Source organism: Asterias amurensis, chromosome 2 (genome assembly GCF_032118995.1).
Source record: "Asterias amurensis chromosome 2, ASM3211899v1".
Taxonomy (NCBI): Eukaryota; Metazoa; Echinodermata; class Asteroidea; order Forcipulatida; family Asteriidae; genus Asterias; species Asterias amurensis.
This window is the reverse complement of record NC_092649.1, coordinates 26,196,490-26,217,550: the sequence shown is the minus strand read 5'-3', so window position 1 is coordinate 26,217,550 and position 21,061 is coordinate 26,196,490. Positions and strand designations below refer to the sequence as shown.

The 21,061-nt window shown below is 39.9% G+C and overlaps 2 protein-coding genes across 3 annotated transcripts; both read left to right on the top strand.

Moving 5' to 3' along the window:
* Positions 1-184: 184 nt before the first annotated feature.
* LOC139933981 (uncharacterized) lies at positions 185-6,833 on the top strand. Its single transcript, XM_071928231.1, has 6 exons — positions 185-269; positions 1,151-1,591; positions 2,447-2,611; positions 3,056-3,262; positions 3,598-3,690; positions 4,535-6,833. Exons 2-6 carry the CDS (start codon positions 1,198-1,200, stop codon positions 4,777-4,779), a joined length of 1,104 nt encoding a protein of 367 aa, XP_071784332.1. The 5' UTR covers positions 185-269; positions 1,151-1,197; the 3' UTR covers positions 4,780-6,833.
* Positions 6,834-7,557: 724 nt separating this feature from the next.
* Positions 7,558-20,243, top strand: LOC139933975 (queuosine 5'-phosphate N-glycosylase/hydrolase-like). 2 transcript variants are annotated; one of them, XM_071928224.1, is made up of 9 exons: positions 7,558-7,727; positions 9,784-9,963; positions 10,663-10,757; positions 12,368-12,500; positions 13,097-13,246; positions 14,091-14,214; positions 14,411-14,525; positions 14,832-14,970; positions 16,264-20,243. In XM_071928224.1, exons 1-9 carry the CDS (start codon positions 7,683-7,685, stop codon positions 16,426-16,428), a joined length of 1,146 nt encoding a protein of 381 aa, XP_071784325.1. In that variant the 5' UTR covers positions 7,558-7,682; the 3' UTR covers positions 16,429-20,243. The 2 variants fall into 2 exon arrangements, with proteins under 2 accessions (XP_071784325.1, XP_071784326.1); XM_071928225.1 differs by having other exon boundaries at positions 7,558-7,774.
* The last annotated feature ends 818 nt before the right edge of the window (positions 20,244-21,061 follow it).

Sequence of the window (21,061 nt, the reverse complement as noted above, 5' to 3'; positions counted from 1 at the left end):
GGGGGGGGGGGGGGGGCAGTTATCTCCGCCGGGGACACAGACTTTCTTTGAGGACCCGCTGCGGAACTTTTGCTTATAATCTTAAACTACAGAGGGCGCTCTTCAAGAGAGCTTTCGGAATGTCTGATACCCAGGCCCGTTTGTTTACAGATACATGACAAGTAAAGTCGATACCAGACTATATGAAGAATCCCATGGCAGCGCCCAGTTTTTGTGTCGCGGAATGTATTGACTGTGAAAAAACTACACAACTGCTACACAAATACAAGGTAAGGCAAGACTATTTTTTGTATAATAACAATATACTGATAAGTTTTATGGTGTGGAATTATAATAAGAGTTTCTGACAAAGTGTGTTACTTAAGTTATATTAATTTTTATGATAATATTATTTACTGTCGGTTTTTGTTTCTACCTCGTCGTTCATTCCTTCCATCCAGTTGGCTGTGTCTTTGTGTGTGATGTATTTTGATAGAGTTTAGATTGTTGGATTGTGAATCTGAATGTGACTTAGGCTTAGTGTTATCACTGTTAGTTATGTCATCATCACCATCATCTTTATGTATTGTGCAGAAACCTCCTCTGGAGTATACTCGCACTGTCGCACATTTTTTGTCAGTGATTAGGCCGGGCCTGTAAGTACATGTGTAAGTGTAAGTGTAATCCCTGCTGTATACTATCAGTTGTTCCTGTGCCAACTCAACTGTACTGGCTATCTGTGAGTGTGATGGGTGGCCCCACAAATTGGTTCAACCCACTCCGTATCCTACAGAGTGGATTGGACTAATTCATGGAGCTAGGCTTTGTCTTGTGATTGGGTGTGGCTGTGTTTGTATTTTTTTTAAATTTACATGCAGCCCCCCCCTTTTGTTAAAAGGTCTCTTGAACTTTCAATTTGCCAAAAAGCCTAATCTAAAAAGGGCACAGTAACTTGACACTGACAGTGACAGTGACAGTGACACTGACATTCAGTTTGACTGATTTTGGGCCTTCACTTTTCAGATTTCAGTTAGTGCTGCTGCAGTAACTTTGTTTGAATAAAGGTAATGTTATTATAAAATGTTAGATTACAGTGTGAAGTTCATGTCTGCTTTCATTCAGTCAATGAGAATGCTGTATAACTTATATTTTTATGTTCTTCCTGTTTCAGGGCTATCAATAATATTTAAAAAACTATTTTGGTGAGGAATAAAAAATATGGCAACGGCCCAACCTGGAGCTGAGTCTGGCTACAGATGGGAGACCATCACAAACCTCCTGAATAAACGTGTCTTCCTGTCCGCCATAGCAGTCGACGGTCAACTCTACATCGTTGGAGGGTCAGATTCACAAGGCAAAGGAACGGACGACTTCCACTGTTTCAACCCAAAGAACAAGAAATGGTCTCGTCTATGTAACATCCCCACGGGGAGGGCGGGGACCAGCCTGGTTGCCGTGGGGACAACGATATTTGCAATCGGCGGCGTTGGGGTGGATGCTTTTCCCACAGATGCTGTGGAATCATTCGATGTGAGCAATAAGAAAGGACAGTGGAATAAAGACATTAAACCTCTAGCTGATCGGATACAGGGTCTCTCTGCAGTCGTGCACAGTAAGCACATTTTTAAATAGTGTTTTTTCCGTTTTTTCTTCTTTCTTTTCAACTGGCAATATTGCTGGCCTGATACTTCGACGAAGGCGATTGCCTCCATGCTCCCTGGTCATATAAGTCCAATAAGGGCGAGCGGATCAACAAAATAATCCATGTTTAATTATGGGGCCCTTATTGCTGAACTGTGCCAGGTTTCCAAACTGTCTGTGTTATTGGGCCATGCCATGCAATCGTTGAATGGCCTTTTGACTGTGTTCTTTCTCAGTTCATTTGATACTCCTTTGTGTGTCTCAGATTAATGCACCAGGATAATATTTTGAAATCTGTGCTGGGCGGCACAGTGTATTTTTGCTCAAAGTGCTGGGCAAAAAATATGAGTCCTGGTCAGGCCCAGCCCCCACCAAACACCGCCCACCGTGGCTACAACACTGTCCCCAATCTCAACACTTCAAACAAGATCGTATTCAAATGGTCGTTGAACTGGGCCAGGTTTCCAAACTGTGTTATTGGACCATGCTATAATTGTTGAATGGCCTTTTGACTGTGTTCTTTCTCTGTGCATTTGATATTCCTTTGTGTGTCTCAGATTAATGAACAGTGGATAATATTTTGAAATCTGTGCTGGGCGGCACAGTGTATTTTTGCTCAAAATCCTGGTCAGGCCCAGCCCCCACCAAACACTGCCCACCGTGGCTATAACACTGTCCCCAATCTCAACATTTCAAACAAGATCGTATTTAATAGTTGTTAGATGTACAGTAAACCTCAGTTGTTACTTCCCGACACCATGTAAAGCTTCAATACTACTTAAAAATGAGATTTGCAAATGCCTTGTTATTATTTTGTTTCCCCTAGATGGCAAGATCTTGGTAGCGGGAGGTATGAAGCCAGACTCCACGCCTTGTGAGAGGTGTGCTGTTCTTGACGCAGAGAAAAACATCTGGCTGAGTTTACCTGATCTACCCACACCAAGATATGCAGCAGGAACATTCCTTAAGGGCGACAAGTTGTACCTAGTAGGTGGGTGGTATATCTTTAAGTCTTTTTGAACCAACAAATATAATTTTGATTTAAGACAGTGGACACTACTGGTAGTTGTCAAAGACCAGTCTTCACACTTGGTGTCTCTCAACAAATGCATAAAATAACTGTGAAAATTTAAGCTCAATTGGTCGTCAAAGTTGCGAGATAATAATGAAAGAAAAAACACCCTTGTCACACGAAGTTGGGTGCGTTTAGATGGTTGATTTCGAGACCTCAAATTCTAAATCTGAGGTCTTGAAATCAAATTCGTGGAAAATCACTTCTTTCTCGAAAACTTAAGCACTTCAGAGGGAGCCGTTTTTCACAATGTTTTATACCATCAACCTCTCCCCATTACTCGTTACCAAGTAAAGTTTTATTCTAATAATTATTTTGAGTAATTACCAATAGTGTCCACTGCCTTTAACTTGTTATTTACAGGAGGGAGAATCGCCAAAATAGTCTGTCCAGCAGTGGAGGTATTGGACATCGTTGAGAGGAAGTGGACGTCACTTCAACCCATCCCAACCAAGCGGGTCTTTCCATGTGCAGTGGCAACTGATAGACATATCTACTGCATTGGAGGACTGAAAGAGAACCCCAAGGATGGCTTCTTCAAAGTCGTGGAGGAATATGACATTGAGAAAGGTTAGTTTATCAGGAATATGCCCTTATGTCATAGAGATAGCAATTAGAAAACCTGACTCAACAACTTAAAGGCACTGGACACTATTGGTATTAATTACTCAAAATAAGTGTTAGCATAAAAACTTTTTTGGAAATAAGCAATATAAAGCTGTTGATAGTTTAAAACATTGTGAAAAACGCCTCCCTCTGAAGTAGCATAATTTTCGAAAAAAGTAATTTCCCACGAAGTTGATTTCAAGACTTCATAATTAGATTTTGAGGTCCGGAAATCAAGCATCTGAAAGCACACAACTGTGAAGATTAAATTATTTGTGTTTTGCATTCATATTTTTTAGATGAATGGACTGAAATTGAGCCAATGCAGTATGAACGAGGTGACTTCAATGCAGCTGTTATTGGTGGCAAGCTGGTCGTACTAGGCGGCATGGGTGAGTGATTGCGCCCCACCCTCAATTTTTCCCTACAACTTAAATAATGATTGATGAAATAATGAAAAATACTTTCTGGATTTAACGCACTGGACACTATTGGTAATAACTCAAAATAATAATAATAAACAAAACTTATTTGGTAACAAGCAGTCAGAGCTGTTAATAATATTTAAAAATGTGAAAAACAGCTCCCTCTGAAGTAACAAAGTTTTTTAGAAAGTGGTAATTTCTCACTCAAATATTACAAAGACTGAAGCCCTTTTTAGGCATCTGGTGTCCAGGGGGTCGACTTGTCCTAACTCAGAACTATTAAAAACTTCAGGCAAGTGCTATTACAATGTAGTTAAGATAAGTAAGAGATACGACTAGTCTTAAAGGCAGTGAACACTATTGGTAATTACTCAAAATAATTATTAGCATAAAACCTCTCTTGGTAACGAGTAATGGAGAGAGGTTGATGGTATAAAACATTGTGCGAAACGGCTCCCTCTGAAGTGCCATAGTTTTTGAGAAAGAAGTAATTTTCCACGAATTTGATTTTGAGACCTCAGATATAGAGCTTGAGGTCTCGAAATCAACCATGTAAACGCATACAACTTCGTGTGACAAGGGTGTTTTTTTCTTTCATTGCTATCTCGCAACTTCGATGACCGATTGAGCTCAAATTTTCACAGGTTAGTTATTTTATGCATATGTTGAGATATACCGACTGTGAAGACTCGTCTTTGACAATTACCAATAGTGTCCACTGCCTTTAACTCTTTGTGAAATGCACTCCAATGCTTTTAAGCTCTGAAGCCATGACGCAGTCTCACAATCCTTTACTTTCATCTCCATTCAGGACACTCAAAGGAACCTCATCGGATCGGAGAGGTTTTAGACCCAGAGACCAAGACCTGGACCTCTCTTCCCCCGAGCCCAACCTCAAGAAGCTCCTCAACAAGTGCCGTGCTGGACGGGAAGCTCTACATCATGGGTGGTATGACCCCGAACGGTCTGACGTTAGCGGCAGACGTCCTTAGTGTGAAAGACCAGGGGGCAAGTCAGACGCAGAACACTAAGAGAAACGCTGGCAAGAAGCGCTGAAGACATAATCAGTGTGACAAATAATGCAATCAATTGGATTATGATATAAGTAGTGTGCATTTTGAGATTTTATGCGGTGATGTTTTTTAACAACATCAATGTCAACGGGAGCTTGTACTGGGACGTCAAGTGTTCTGCCATGTGTTACACTACAGTAGGCTGTGTAAGTCTCATGCATACTTTGACCAGGGTGGACCCATAGAAGTGTGCATCTTTGTTTCACCCAATGAGTTCAAAACATAAGCTGGTGGAAGCTGAGGGTGAAGTGATTGGAGGTATAACTGAAACAGTTAGGGAGATGGTAAAAAGCTTTCTGATAATTATTTTGAAATAGTATGAGTACTGTTCAAAAAAGCTCATTAAATTAGGGTTGACCAAAAAAACAACACCACTTGTTCTTCGACCTCTGGTTTGTGCCGGTGTTCTACCAACTGAGCTGTCTAGCCCTAATTTGGTGGTCTTCCTATTCTGTCAGTATGTTTGATGGGGGTGCCAGTTTGTTTGTTTGTTTGTTTGTTTGAATGATCTTCCAATCTGCAAGGGAACTCTGAAAACTCCCCCTATAAACACCAAGCGGGCAACAGCCAATCTCTCTCATACAAACATTGGTTTAACGTCCATGATTATGAATTACAAAAATCAAGAAATTATGATTCATTAACTAGACGACAATATTTATTGTAGTCAGTCAGAAGCCATACAACCATTAACTGCCAAAATTACTGTGCGGAGTATACAAATTTCGCACTGAAAGAGTGTCAAACACAACAGCAATTGACACCATTTTAACACGAAGTTAAAAACTCACATTCACCAGGACTATAGTGGAGTATTATGAGTGCATCAAACATTTGAATTTGACTTTAATCATGATACAGTGGGCCACTACTAGAGTGGCCACAAAATAAAATTGAAAAGAAAAAGACTAAGAGAGAAAACAAAAAACGAAGACAAAAAAAAACCAAGGTATGGTACCATCAGGTTTTTGTGTACATGTACATTGCAACTTGGGGGGTATTTTTTTTCCAGATGCAACCTTTGTGTGCGGGTGGGCACTAGGAAATGTTTTCATACATTAATTGAAGATAGGTTTGTGTGTACTATAATTCATATGTTTACAAGCCCAGCTACATTTGTATTTACATGTATTTACCCGATCCCAATATGGAATATGACGGTTCAGAACATAACACTATAATTTGAAGTACGTTTGCAGCAATTGCGCTGCTGAAAAAAAGGAACACTTTGGTGGCTTAGGAGCAAAGTGTCTTGCCAGTGTCATACGATCCCCAAGAAGCGTGTTGTGGACGGACAGTCTTGTGCACACCGAATTCACAGACCTCGAACTAACCCACAGCAATTGCCTTGGTGCCCTGTGCTTTTGCTGTTGTGCCTTTTGCAATGTTTTAACTTTGTTTTTCACATTGAAGTCAGTTGTTAATCTCGGCCCGGCACATGTAGGCTATCATTGAGCAAGACTTGATTATAATTGCCCCTTATGTCCTGAATTATGGAAACTGCCGAGTATACATGTAGTAACAAATTAGAAGTATCGTAGAAGGAAAACTTCATACAAATTTATGTGTGTGGTTTGTTTCCTCTTATTGGGGATTGCCTTGAATTAGCACCGGACAAATGCTTCCTGTGACATAATAATAATATCAAAGTCTTAGATAGCGCAGGTATCTATCAATAAGGTACTCAAGGCGCTGAGTGTATACAAACTTTCAGAAAGATAGGTTATTGAAGTGATGAATTCTGAGACCGTATTATGTACACCTTACAACTTTCAGAAAGATAGGTTATTGAAGTGATGAATAATCAGCATCTTTGGTGCTACGGCGCATTAAGCAGCCACAGCCAGGAACACCGGGGCGAACCCCTTCTCTTTTCGATAAGTGCACTGGGTTCTTTTACATGAGTTACACAACACATGGGACCAAAGGCTTTATGTCCCATCCGAAGCACGAAGCAATGGTCAAGTGTCTTGCTTAAGTGTCACTGCTGACATAGTCTTCAGATTGTCGCAGATATTGTATTTGGTTGAAAATAAAAATAAGCTCGTACTTTTTCTACTTTACACTTCTTCGTTTTTCTCTCCAGAGTTGATTTTGTTCATCCATGGGCAAATTTTATAGCGCTGTTAAAGTGTGAGCATATTTCAGAGGTAATAGGCAGACAGTTTGTGGGTTCACCATGGATTTGCATTGTCACTTCATTCATTTTCATTCTGTATGGTACTTGGTATCCCAACATCCATGAAGTAAGCAGCATGTGAAAATTAACTGGGCTTAATTGGTCTTTGAAGTTGCAAGAAAATGATGGAAGAAAAACACCCCTTTTGTACTAGGGAAAGGCTTTGAACTATATTATTTTTGGGGCCAGGTAATTATTGTTCATATAAATCTATTAGAAGATGTGGCTCTTGGTTTCCACTTTGGAGGAGCTTTGATAAATTTATAGCTTTCAGTTGCTATTTATTTGCTTTGGAATTATGCAGAAATTAAAACCGGCAGCATGAAGTCGGCATGTGAAAAAGTTCATTTTTTTCTGAGGTCGCTTGCAAAAATTCCAAATGGCTGACCTGACGAAAATTGATAGAATTCGGAAGTTTAGTTGTCCGAAAATAAGTCTGGTTGTTTTTCAGAGGTTTACACGATTTGTTGAGTATTTTTTAATTATCGTTTAATTAAATCGGGAGTTTATTTCCTGTTTATTTATGTAATGCCCACGTGGCGGCACCGTTAAACCGTTATGGCGCCCTCAATAGTCCATGTTGTGATTAGCCGGTGTTGGGAGATTGCACGGTATTGCACGTGTTTTCACTTTTATGACAGTGTGACAAATCATAACTGAACCCATCTGTTACAAAAACACTTAAAAGTACCCGAGTATTCAACTACATGCACATACATTTAGGATTGTTAGTGGTACAACCACCACTTCGGGTGAGTATTGATTGGAAAGCCTGAGTAAAATCGTAACTACATTGCAGGTAGGTTTTTACTTTTAGTTTTAGCATGTTGAGCCGTTACGTTTTCGGGGTCCGCCCGATAGTCCGAAGGTCCGTTGGTCCATACATAGAGTAAGGACAGAGAGTCCGAAAGTTCAATAAGCCTATTCGCTATTGCAGCTGCGCATGTCCATTACTGCTGACAATGCAATTTGTTTATCTCCCGTGACCTTTTGTCAATAAACCCGGGTATTGTCAAAAGGTCACGGGAGATGAACAAATTGCGTTGTCAGCAGTAACGGACATGCACAGCTGCAATAGCGAATAGGCTTATATAGTCCGAAGGTTCGATAGTCCGAACGTGCAAATTTTCCATAAAAGGGGGTTCATTTGACATTAGTCCGAAAATGTAATAGGGTTCGTTAATCCGAACATTTGATGCGATAGTCCGAAGGTTCATTAGTCCGAAGGTTTACTGGTCCAAAGGTTCGGTAGTCCGAATTTAAAAAAGGTTAGTTGGTCCGAAGGTTTGATAGTCAAAACAAAAACGAGGTTCATTATTCCGAATCGACGATAAGCTTCGATAGTCCGAATTGACAATAAGGTTCGATAGTCCGAATTTACAATAAGGTTTGATAGTCCGAATTGACAATAAGGTTCGATAGTCCGAATCGATAATAAGGTTCGATAGTCCGAATCGATAATAAGGTTCGATAGTCCGAATCGACACTAAGGTTCGATAGTCCAAATTGACAAAACAAGTTGTTTAAATAGTCTGACTCCATCGTATTGGAAGGTGGAGCAGAATGACGCCCCCCTCCCCATTATATCGTGTGATGGGACGGCAACGGGAGTGGTCCCCCCGCCCCCCCCCCACTCAAATAAAACTAATAATAATAATTATTATTATAACCGGCAATGGGTTATTAGGGAGATAACCGGCAATAGGTAATTAGGGATTATAATATAACAATAATAATAATCTCCCGCCTAATTTACATAAATAAACATACAAAAATACAAGGCCTTGTTATAAATGTTATGTATTGTTCTATTATAGACACAACAGAACTGAGTGAATGCCCAATGCAATGCATTGTCAAACCGCTGTTGGCCAAATCTGTTGGTCATGTTTGTTGCAATTAAGATTCGATTCGCCATGCAAAAATGGCTTTAGATTTTAAAATAGTAATTATATTGATAAGTGTATGCCTATCTCACTAAGTTTTCTTGGCCTGTTGAATGATGTTGGTGGTAAACTGGTAGTGTTGAAATGAATGTGATTGTTTGTTGGTGGTTATGTTCGATGAAATTCTTTGCTTGCACAGCAAGTGAAGAATTATGATTGTAAGCGCAGGATTCTGTGGCAAGCAGAGCCATGTTTCGTTCAAAACCTAATCTTGACACTTGTGATATTTCAAAATCAAAGTTTTGGTTTTTTCTTTCTTCACAAGACTCTGGAAAGTACTGAGTATACAGTGCATACATCGGTGTATGGGTAAAAACCAAAATTATTATTCTTTATCCCCGATGCAAATTTAACATCTATTATATCGTTGTACCTGCTGCCAAAACATAGGATTCGAACTGCCTGCTGCTGGGCAGTCTCGGGGAAGTCTAGTTGGTAAGACACTGATCTAGGATTGCAAGGGTCGTGGGTTCGAGTCCCACCTGAGATATGCGTATGATATTTCTTTCACAGGACTCAGGAAAGTACTGAGTTTACAGTGCTAACACACATCGTTGTATGGGTCAAAACCGAAAGTAATAAAATACATGTTGTAGTTTGTAGTAAGTATGTAGATGGTACCTGTATATAGCCAGTTTGCCATGTGTCCAGTGCAGCCTGGTTCCTTTGCCTTCTAGTCCACTACATCTCCTCAGTGTGTGAATAAGTCCGACATTTAGGCAGTCGCAAAAATCAATTTGCTTTTCATTTGTTGTCTGTAATAACATTGTCCGCAAATAATCTTTTTTGGATTTTGACTATTTTCCAACCTTTCAATTTGGACTATTTTCCAACCTTTCAATTTGTGTTTCCTTGTGTGTAGAACTACCTTTTTGCTGAAGGCCAGGAAGCTCGCCGTTCCACCATGCCGTCATTTGATTCTCTGCAACTGCCACTGCCACTGATCGAGACCCCTTTACCAAGGGAGTCGGGGAAACTGATCGCATCTAAGAGCCAAGATGTTACGATTCATCAGGATGGAGTGACCACAGTTGCAAACATGGTGAGTAAGACATCCAATCAGGGGTTGTCTTTAAGACACTGGACATTATTGGTAATTGTTAAAGACCAGTGTTCTCACTTGGTGTATCTCAACATATGCATAAAATAACAAACCTGTGAAAATTTGAACTCAATTGGTCATCGAAGTTGCGAGAAAATAATGAAAGAAAAAACACCCTTGCCACACAAAGCTGTGTGCTTTCAGAAGTTTAATTACGAGACCTCAAAATCTAATTCCGAGTTCTCAAAATCAAATTCGTCGAAAACTACGTCTTTCTTTGAAACTACGTCACTTCAGAGGGAGCCGTTTCTCACAATGTTTTGTACTTTCAACCTCTCCCTATTATTCGTTACCACTTGAGGTTTTCTGCTGATAATTATTGTGAGTAATTACCAATAGTGTATTCGGCTTGGGCTCCGACTCTGGCTCCAGGCTCCATCTGCTGATGTTCCAACCACTGCGTGCTAAATACACGCTGCTCCAAAAATGTAATAGGTCTGAAAGCCAAGCTGCATTTCCAGCGTCTCTCCATCTTCGCTTCTGTTTTTCTCTCCTTTTTTTAATTTCTTGGTTTCCATTGAGATAGTCTCGTGGTCCACTTGTTGCTTTTTTAAAGTACCCTAAATTAAAACTAGTAAATTTTATTTCATTATATTGACTATCCTAACATGCTTTTTTTGTCTCTCTCTTTTTTAACAGGTTTTAGAGAGTTTGAAGAAGAATGAGTACAGTATTAAGATGTGGAAACAACATGACCTGCACCCAAAGCAGATGACCAAAGAGACTGTTGATTGGTAAGTGGAATTCAAATGTCAATAGCTTGAAATAAGTTGCAGACAGGAAAAAACAGCAACTACTAAGCTTTACTTATATTAGTATACTCTCCAGCCCAAGTGTATGCCACAAAATTTCACTTGAGACAATAAAGACCAAGTCCAAAGTTCACAACAAGGTTTGAAGTAAGTGGTCGCTCGGTCACCAAATGCAAGTGAAAATAGCGCCGGGCGAGTCAAAATCCTTCTTTTACTAGCCCGCTTGGCCAGTCGTATAACTGTTCCTTTAATTTTCACAATAAATGAGGGTACAGTTCTGGTTGACTAGCCCGACTGGCGATTGGAAAAAAAATTGTGGAGTGTCATGGCTGAGTGGTTAAGAGCATCAAATTCAAGTTCTGGTGCTAAGTCACCATAGTGTGGGTTCGAATCCCGGTCGTGACACTTGTGTTCTTGAGCAAGATACTTTACTATAATTGCTTCCCTTCACCCAGGGGTATAAATGGGTACCTGCGAGGGTAGAGGTTGATATAGTGAATGAAAAAGCCGTGGGAGCGCTACGGCAGCTCGGGGCTGTATACTCCCTATTGGGAGCTGAGAAAGATTAAAGGAATGTTATTGGCCCAATGACCAGGGCACTAATGTAAAGCGCATTGATACGGTTATTGTAAAATGCGCTGTATAAGAAATTGTTATTATTATTCCCCTTCACATTTTATGGGGTTTCCACACTATACCAACGGAAGAAACACACAAACCAATGCTAGCCAAAAAGGTAAGGGCCGGTTAATTTGTGGTAGTCTGACCGAGGTTCCAGTATCAGCAGTACAAATGTCCCAGAAGAAACCCATGCAACCAATATGCTAGCCTATAAGATATGGTACACTGTAGAAGTTTTTGGTACCTGGGGTCGATTTCACAAAACTCTTCCTAACTTAGGACTAGTCCTAGGCAATGCTAAGAGATAGGACTAGTCCTAAGTTAGGATGAGTTACTTAAGACCAGTCCTATCTCTTAGCATTGCCTAGGACTAGTCCTAAGTTAGGAAGAGTTTTGTGAAATCGACCCCAGTGCAAGGGGTACTTGCAACAGAAGAAACCCTTGCTCCCAATTGGCAGCTTGGAAGGTATTGTATTTTGCAGCAGTCTGTTGTACCAGTGTCAGCTGTCCTCACAAAAGAAACCCAATGCTAGCCTAGAAGGTATGGTCACATTGTGGCAGTCTGTCGTGTAACTACTGTTTAAAGACAGTGGACACTATTGGTAATTGTCAAAGACCAGTCTTCTCACTTAGTGTATATCAACATATGTATAAAATAACAAATCTGTGAAAATTTGAGCTCGATTGGTCGTCAGAGTTGCGAGATAACTATGAAACAAAAAACACCCTTGTCACACAAAGTTGTGTGCTTTTAGATGCTTGATTTCGAGACCTCAAATTCTATCTACCCTTACTCGTTACCAAGTAAGGTTTTATGCTGATAATTACTTTTAGTAATTGGCAATAGTGTCCAATAAATTGAGAAGTTTTTTTTTTTTTTGGTCGAAGCAATCATCTATCTAAGACTCTGCTCACTCAAAAGCCTGTTGACTGTGATTGATAGATTTGTATTTTATTATTTTGTCGTTCAGGATCTTTGTAGTAGACACATTGAATTTCTCCTTCTGGAGTGAGACAAATGATAAGAGATTCTTAGTGGACTACCAAGGGGAAATGCACAGCGGCTACTGGGCCTTGTGCGCTGCTATCAATAGAGCACTCGATGTAAGTATTTCTTAGTGGTCTTAACCATTTAATTGTCTAACATTTTCTTTACTAACAGACAGGACCCTTTCACAGCCACAATCATTGGTACATAATTTTCGTTTCCATTTTTTTCGCACAAGCATCTTACAAGTATTCAAAAGTTTTCAACAAGCGTGCACACAAAGTAGTCACATCCCTACCAGGTTTTTAAAAAAATAAAGCACATGTTACTAGTCATAAAATAGGGTGTCATAGCCGAGTGGTTCAGAGCATCGACATCAAGTTATTGTGGTTAAGTCAACGGAATGTGGGTTCAAATCCTGGCCGTGACTTTTGTGTCCTTGAGCAAGATGCTTTACTACAATTGCATCTCTTCACCCAGGGGTATAAATGGGTACCTGTGAGGGTAGAGGTTGATATTGTCATTGTGTATGAAAAAGCCTTTGGAGTGTTACGGTTGCCCAAGTTGTACACTCCCCAGGGTGCTGAGAAAGATTAAAGGGATGTTGTTGGCCCAATGACCAAGGCACTAATGTAAAGCACATTGAGATAGTTATTGTGAAATGCGTTATGTAAGAACCAGTTATTATTATAATATCCTGTCCATCAAACAGGAAGACATCCCGATCACCTCCGCCTCTTACTTCTCCTGTATGACCATGAAGCAACTACGCCACATCTTCCGTTCATCAACAGACACCGATATCCCACTGTTAGAGAAGAGATTAAAGCATCTTCATGAGGCAGGCAAAGTACTACTTGAGGTAGATCACGCAAACTTGAAGAAAGTCAACCACAGTCCTTTTAACATCATTGACGCTTCCCCTTGGTTAATGTTGATGTGAACATATCCTTTTTGTTTGTTCCAAGCAAATTATTAAAAAAGTCACTTAATATTTGAAATAAAAACAATCGCATCCCCTTAAGGCTGCCGCTTTCCAGTTTGTAAACGTGGGTGTGAATCTCTGGCTAGGCGGCAGTTAAAGGTTGCCTGGCTTCTGACTTCCTCCTCCCCTCTCCAAGCAAAGATATTAACAGAATAGGGAGACTGCCAACATAGCTGAGTTGGTAGAGCAACAGCCCGGAGGTTGTTGGTTCAAGTCCCACTCTAGTAAAGTTTGTCTTTGTTCAACCCCAAGCTTAAAAAAATAACTATTACTTTTGGTGCACTCTCCTGCAAACTGGCTCGTTTAAAAAAAAAGCGCCACAGTCTCCTGTGGAGACACTGTGTGGACTTAGTCCACAGTACACAAGCCATATGGACCCAAACTGGAATAAATTTCCAAATCGCATCATAAGCACAACATCCTTCAACACATTCAAGACTCTTCTGAAAGCCCACTTGTTTCAGGAGGGCTACCATATCATACTTACTTATTTCTTCTGTGCCTCATCACCTTTTATCAAACCTTTGATTTTTTTGGACTTTATAAATTATTTATGATTTATTTATTTATTTATGATTGATTGATTGATTGATTAAAGAAACTTATGTACTCAATTCTGGCATAGAAATTAAAGTTGTTTGTGGCAGTCTGTGTGGTACCGTTGTATAGTAGTGAAGGTTGAAGTTTTCAAGGAATCTCTTACACTCTTTTCTTCCCACAGAAATTTGAGGGTTCTTTCGCCAACTGCATCTCCCAATGTGGTCAGAGTGCATCAAAGTTACTGCAACTAGTCACAGAAAACTTCCCCTCGTACCGAGATGTGGCTACCATTGACGGGGCCCCAGGTAAGAGTTTAAGTCTCTGTTCGCGGACAATTTGTCTTCTGCATTCACGTAAAAACATGTTTTTTTTCCTTCTCTTCTTTTGTCATTCTTATTGAAAGAATTCTTTGAAATGTACCCAACCAGTTCCCCTTAGTAGTTTACTTGATACACAAATAACGAGGTACATAAAAAACCTGTATTTGTTGTCTCTTGACAGTGTCGCTATACAAGAGAGCACAGATACTCATTGCTGATATATGGGCATGCTTTGAAGGTCAGGGGTTCGGAAACTTCACCGATATCAAGGTTTTGACCATGTTTGCAGATTACAGGTAAGGAATAGTATATACAAAGCAGAAAAGAAAACAGGATTTAACTTCATTTGGAGTGACATCCCCGAGTGGCTTAGTGCATCGGACATTGTTCTGAAGTTTCCCTTTATGTTTAAACTCATTTTCATTTATGGTAATGTAGGTCTTTTTCGAAACACTGGTTCGGGCATTGCTTGGGCTTGGGCTCTGTCGGCCTATTCAAAGCCCCATAAGAAAAGCACTGAAATAACTATAACTGTGTACATGTAACTATTTTTACAAAGTGCCTCAGAATGCCTCACTATCACTGGTTTTTTTCTTTTACAGAGTGCCTCAGGTGTTAAATTACTTCGGAGTGTTGAAGTATTCTGCTAATCTTCGAGAGATTCTCGAGTCGGGTCGTCTCTTCACTCCTGGTGAAAGGTTAGAGGTCGAGATCAGAGGTTGCTCTATCTGGGCTGTTGAGGTAAGAGTTTCAACAATAATAATAATAAGAAGCATTTATATAGCGCTCTACGGAGAACAGAGCACTTTACATGAGACTATAACAACTAAAGAAAAACAAACAAACCAGGATGGGTGGGGAAAAATAAATGTCTTGAGGAAGCTTTTAGAAAGAGTCTGCTGTGGTCGAAAAAATTAGGACATTAAGTTTGCATTTGTTTACCATTGGTCATTATGGTCGTGACACTTGTGTCCTTGAGCAAGATACTTTACTATAATTGCTTCTCTTCACCCAGGGGTATAATTGGGGACCTGCGAGGGTAGAGGTTGATATTGAGTATGAAAAAGCCACAAGCGCCTTACAGGCAGCTCAGGGCTGTATACTCCCAAGGGAGCTGAGAAACATTACAGGGATGTTATTGGCCCTGTGACCAGGGCACTAATGTAAGCAGCATTGATACGGTTATTGTGATTTGCGCTATATAAGAAATTGTTATCATTATTATTATGTTTGCTAAGCATTTTGCAATGCCTACTTCTATTTTCTCATGTTTTTTATGGTTGTAACCCTCTAATGTTTGCACTGAATATGCTGTGCTTTGTGTGGCATGTTGTGGCCGGATGGTTTAAGCGTCATGTCTCAAGGCAACCTAATAGAAGAAAAGCATTCACATTTATATGTTCACATATTGGTTAAAACTGTACACTGTATTTTTCTTTTTGTAACCTTTCCCATGCGACACTGGATGCATGCAGTTTGATTGTATTAAAAATTTGATCCACTGTATTCCATTTTGTGTTTGTTTGTGAACAATATTTCACTGTAATTATCAAATTTTTCCAGCACTGATTTTTTGTTTGTAGTTACGTGTGTGTGGAGGGTTTTGTTGGGGAGTTTGTTGGGGTGTTTGTGAACCCAAGATAGTACAAGTAACATGTAATTAATTACATCAGCTTGTAAACACATCACAGCATATATCATAGGCCTACAATTTATAAATAGCTGTTACGGCATGATGTTCTTTCTAATTTTCTCTAAACTTCCAATTATTTTGTAGGTCCTTCCTTGGAAAAACAGTATGAATTAGTATTTAGTAGCTAAACAAGTCTGCAAATGCCTATACAAATGTAGTTTTTAGCTCTGTACTTTTTTGCTTGTGTTAATTTTGTATTAGTATTATGCCTGATTGTAGTGAGCCTAAGTTTAATTAATTGTGTGCATGCCTCAATTAAAATTGAGTTTTAACTTCACTTTTCAGTGTATTTTTTTTTACCATTTAAAAAGCAAAACTTTATTTCTTCCTCATCAACGCAGTTAATCCATGAAGAATTGCAGAGACTGATGGACGAGGAGGGCGCCCTCTCTGACCTGTCTCTGAATAGTATTATCATTGACTTCTACCTATGGGACTACTCTAAAGATCACTGGCAGGATATGAAGCATCTACCCATCCATAGAATCAGAAGTACATTCTATTGAGACTCGACCAGGGACTCCAGTTGGACTCGAACCTTTCTACGGGCCTAAACAGCAGAGACTGATGGACGAGGAGGGCGCCCTCTCTGACCTGTCTCTGAATAGTATAATCATTGACTTCTACCTATGGGACTACTCTAAAGATCACTGGCAGGATATGAAGCATCTACCCATCCATAGAATCAGAAGTACATTCTATTGAGACTCGACCATGGACTCCAGTTGGACTCGAACCTTTCTACGGGCCCAAACAGCAGAGACTGATGGACGAGGAGGGCGCCCTCTCTGACCTGTCTCTGAATAGTATAATCATTGACTTCTACCTATGGGACTACTCTAAAGATCACTGGCAGGATATGAAGCATCTACCCATCCATAGAATCAGAAGCACATTCTATTGAGACTCGACCAGGGGCTCCAGTTGGACTCGAACCTTTCTATGGGCCTAGACAGCAGAGACTGATGGACGAGGAGGGCGCCCTCTCTGACCTGTCTCTGAATAGTATAATCATTGACTTCTACCTATGGGACTACTCTAAAGATCACTGGCAGGAAATGAAGCATCTACCTATCCATAGAATCAGAAGTACATTCTATTGAGACTCGACCAGGGACTCCAGTTGGACTCGAACCTTTCTACGGGCCTAGACAGCAGAGACTGATGGACGAGGAGGGCGCCCTCTCTGACCTGTCTCTGAATAGTATAATCATTGACTTCTACCTATGGGACTACTCTAAAGATCACTGGCAGGAAATGAAGCATCTACCCATCCATAGAATCAGAAGCACATTCTATTGAGACTCGACCGGGGGACTCTAGTAGGAATCAAACCTCTACGGGCCTAAACAGCAGAGACTGTAGACGAGGAGGGCGCCCTCTCTGACCTGTCTCTGAATAGTATACTCAATGAATTCTACCTATGGGACTACTCTAAAGATCACTGGCAGGAAATGAAACATCTACCCATCCATAGAATCAGAAGCACATTCTATTGAGACTCGACCGGGGGACTCTAGTAGGAATCAAACCTTTCTACGGGCCTAAACAGCAGAGACTGTAGACGAGGAGGGCGCCCTCTCTGACCTGTCTCTGAATAGTATACTCAATGACTTCTACCTATGGGACTACTCTAAAGATCACTGGCAGGATATGAAGCATCTACCCATCCATAGAATCAGAAGTACATTCTATTGAGACTCGACCAGGGACTCTAGTAGGGATCAAATGTTTTCCAAGAACAAATCTGAACAGCATCTACATCTTTGATGAAAATCTGGAAGTTTTTTCTACATGTTTCAGAAGCAAGATTCAGATTGAAAAATCTTAAAGTCTATGGGAAAGATTTGAAGGGGCACCAAGGCCTTGACCATTGTGATGAAGTGTACTCCACCCATCAGGAGAACATTCTATTGAAACTTTTAAAGACACTGGACACTATTGGTAATTGTCAAAGACTAGCCTTCACAGTTGGTGTATCTCAACATAGGCATATAATTACCAACCTGTAAGAATTTGAGCTAAACTGGTCGTTGAACTTGCGAGGTAATAATGAAAGAAAAAAACACCCTTGTTACACAAAGTTGTGTGCTTTCAGATGCTTGATTTCAAGACCTCAAATTCTAATTCTGAGGTCTCGAAATCAAATTAGTTGAAAGTTACTGCTTTCTCGAAAACTGCGTCTTTTCAGAGGGAGCCGTTTCTCACAATGTTTTATACTCTCAACCTCTCCCAATTACTCGTTACCAAATAAGGTTTTATGCCAATTATGATTTTTTAGTAATTACCAATAGTGTCCACTACTTTTAAAGGATTTAGTCGAAAGCATTATATTATATAACTTGGTTTGCGGTAACACTATGTATACATACTTGCCAGGTATATATGTTCTTTTAGCAAACACACACACGGTGTTACGGCAAACCAAATTGTTACCTCCCCATGAAATGCCTCAAATCCCATAATCAATTTTATTTTTATTTATATGTATTAAATAGTATTATTTATTTATTGTTAATAATTTAAGGTTGAACAAAGAAAGATTGACTCGTCAATATTTTGTGTGCTCTTTTCTCAGTTTACAACTCTGTCATTCGCCAATAGCTTCTGAACGCACGCTTGAATGTAATAAGCCATTTGCGTGTTAGATTTTAATAATTGTCTGGTGCAATGGCATGCTTGATCACAATTTACCTTTTAATAAACAACTTAAGGATGTTGTGGCCGAGTGGGTAAGAGCACCAAACTCGAGCTCTGTTGATTCTGTTGAGTAGAGTGTGGGTTCGAATCCCGGTGGTGACACTTGGGGTGTCGTGGCTGAGCGGATAAGAGCACCGACTTCACGCTCTGGTGATTCTGTTCAGTGTTCAGCGGAGTATGGGCTCAAATCCCGGTCATAACACTTGTGTCCTTGAGCAAGACATTTCACTATAATTGCTTCTCTCCACCCAGGGGTAAACGGGTACCTGTGAGGGCAGAGTTGGTTCTTGTGATTGATTATAGTCGTGATTGCGCTACGTATTTGGCGGCACAGGCTGTATACTCCTCAGGGAGCTGATATGCTTTAAGGAATGATTTAAGGCCCAGTGACCAGGGGTAATAATGTTGAAGCGTCTCTGCGTGACGGACCTGAGCGCTATTATTATTTGATATTTACTCGTGTCCCTGAAGAAGACACTTAACTATACCTTCTTCTCTCCACCCAGGGGTAAATGGGTACCTGTGAGGGCAGAGACGGTTCTTGTGAATGATTTAGCCGAGTAGCGTATATTTGTTGCACGGGGCTGTATACTCCCCAAGGAACTGAGACGGTTTAAGTAATTATTTAAGGCCCAGTGACCAGGTAATGATTTGAAGAGCTTTGGGACACCCTTCGGTTGTGGAAAAGCGCTTTATAAAAACTTATTATTAAAAATAACACCCATACACAAATCCGAAACGATGTGTATGGTACCAGGGTTGGCTCATCTGGAGGTTGCAATGCAAAGCCTTGCCTCAAACAATTTGACGTGTCATTGTCTCTTTAGTCTGTGGAATCGTAAGCGTTACATTGTGACTAAGCAAGTCATTCATACAATATTCAAATCTAACTCGCAAATGGCTATTTCACCAAGGATCAAAGCACATGGAAGAAGCTTGTGTTCTGTCCCACACCAAGTAAATGGTGATGATGAATGTTAAAATGTTTTCTGGTTTTTCTTTTGTTTCTTTTCTCGGGCATTCTTTAGCGCATTGTATTATAGTTCATGAAGTAGTGTAACTTAAAGGGGAACATTGTCTCTGGAGTGGGTCGCTTTGGGCAACAAAAAGCATTTGTTATGAAATGAAAATGGTTGGAAAGATATGTTTTAAAAGTGTATGCCAGTAATTAATGATCCACACAAAGATACCTTACACCTTTATGGTTTCTTTTTACTTTGTGAACTAATTAAATGTATTGGACCTCCATTCTGTGGAACCAAATTTACTCAACAAAACGGTGAGCCGTGTTAGTTCATGAAATGGAAGGATCGAAAACCACACAATTTTGAGGTAATTTGTGTGAATCATTATAAATTCTATGCTTAAAACATCTTAATTTCATAATAAACTTTGTCATAGCCCAAAGCGCCCATTCCTATGGCCATATGTCCCTTTAACAAGGATGTTCATTTTGTTATTTATGTGTAAGGGCTGACATTATCAGGAATAAAGTATGACACCAAGCATGCACCAAAATGTATTGTATTTTACTTTTTAAAATACTTTCGCAACCATATATTCACAACATGTCCCTTTAACAAGGGTGTACATTTTACTATTTATATGTTCCTAGGAATAATATTAAATTAAAGCATGCACAAATAAAAATGTAGAAATTATCTTCTGTGAATTGAATGTCCCATGAGTACTGTTTCAAAATATAACTTTACGACTAAAGAAGGATTTAAAGACAGTGGACACTATTGGTAATTGTCAAAGACCAGTCTTCTCATTGGGTGTATCTCAACATATGCATAAAATAACAAACCAGTGAAAATTTGAGCTCAATCGGTCGTCGAAGCTGCGAGATAATAATGAAAGAAAAAACACCCTTGTCACACGAAGTTGTGTGCTTTTAGATGGTTGATTTCGAGACCTCAAGTTCTAAACTTGAGGTTTCGAAATCAAATTCGTGGAAAAATACTTCTTTCTCGAAAACTATGTCACTTCAGAGGGAGCTGTTTCTCACAATGTTTTATACTATCAACCTCTCCCCATTACTCATTACCAAGTAAAGTTTTATGCTAATAATTATTTTTAGATACCAACAGTGTCCACTGCCTTTAAAACTTTGCATGGTGGACGTATAGGGATGCAAGGGACCACTAATGGCATTTATTTCTATGTAGGCCCTACTCTTGCTTGCTTTTGTTCAATTAGGCCACTGGCTCTTCAATTTAATATGATCATTTCAAAAAACAGATTAGAGATGCGCATGCAAGGTAAAATCAGTAGTACACTCGCTTAAAAAACAACTTAAAAAATCACCAGGATTAAGAAATTGATTTTCATGAAATGAGCCCCAAATTTATGTGCGATATTAATGGAGAAGAGCCTTTTTTTTGGGGGGGGGGTCACCCCAAAAGTCCCCCCCCCCCACCACACCCCTTGTAATTG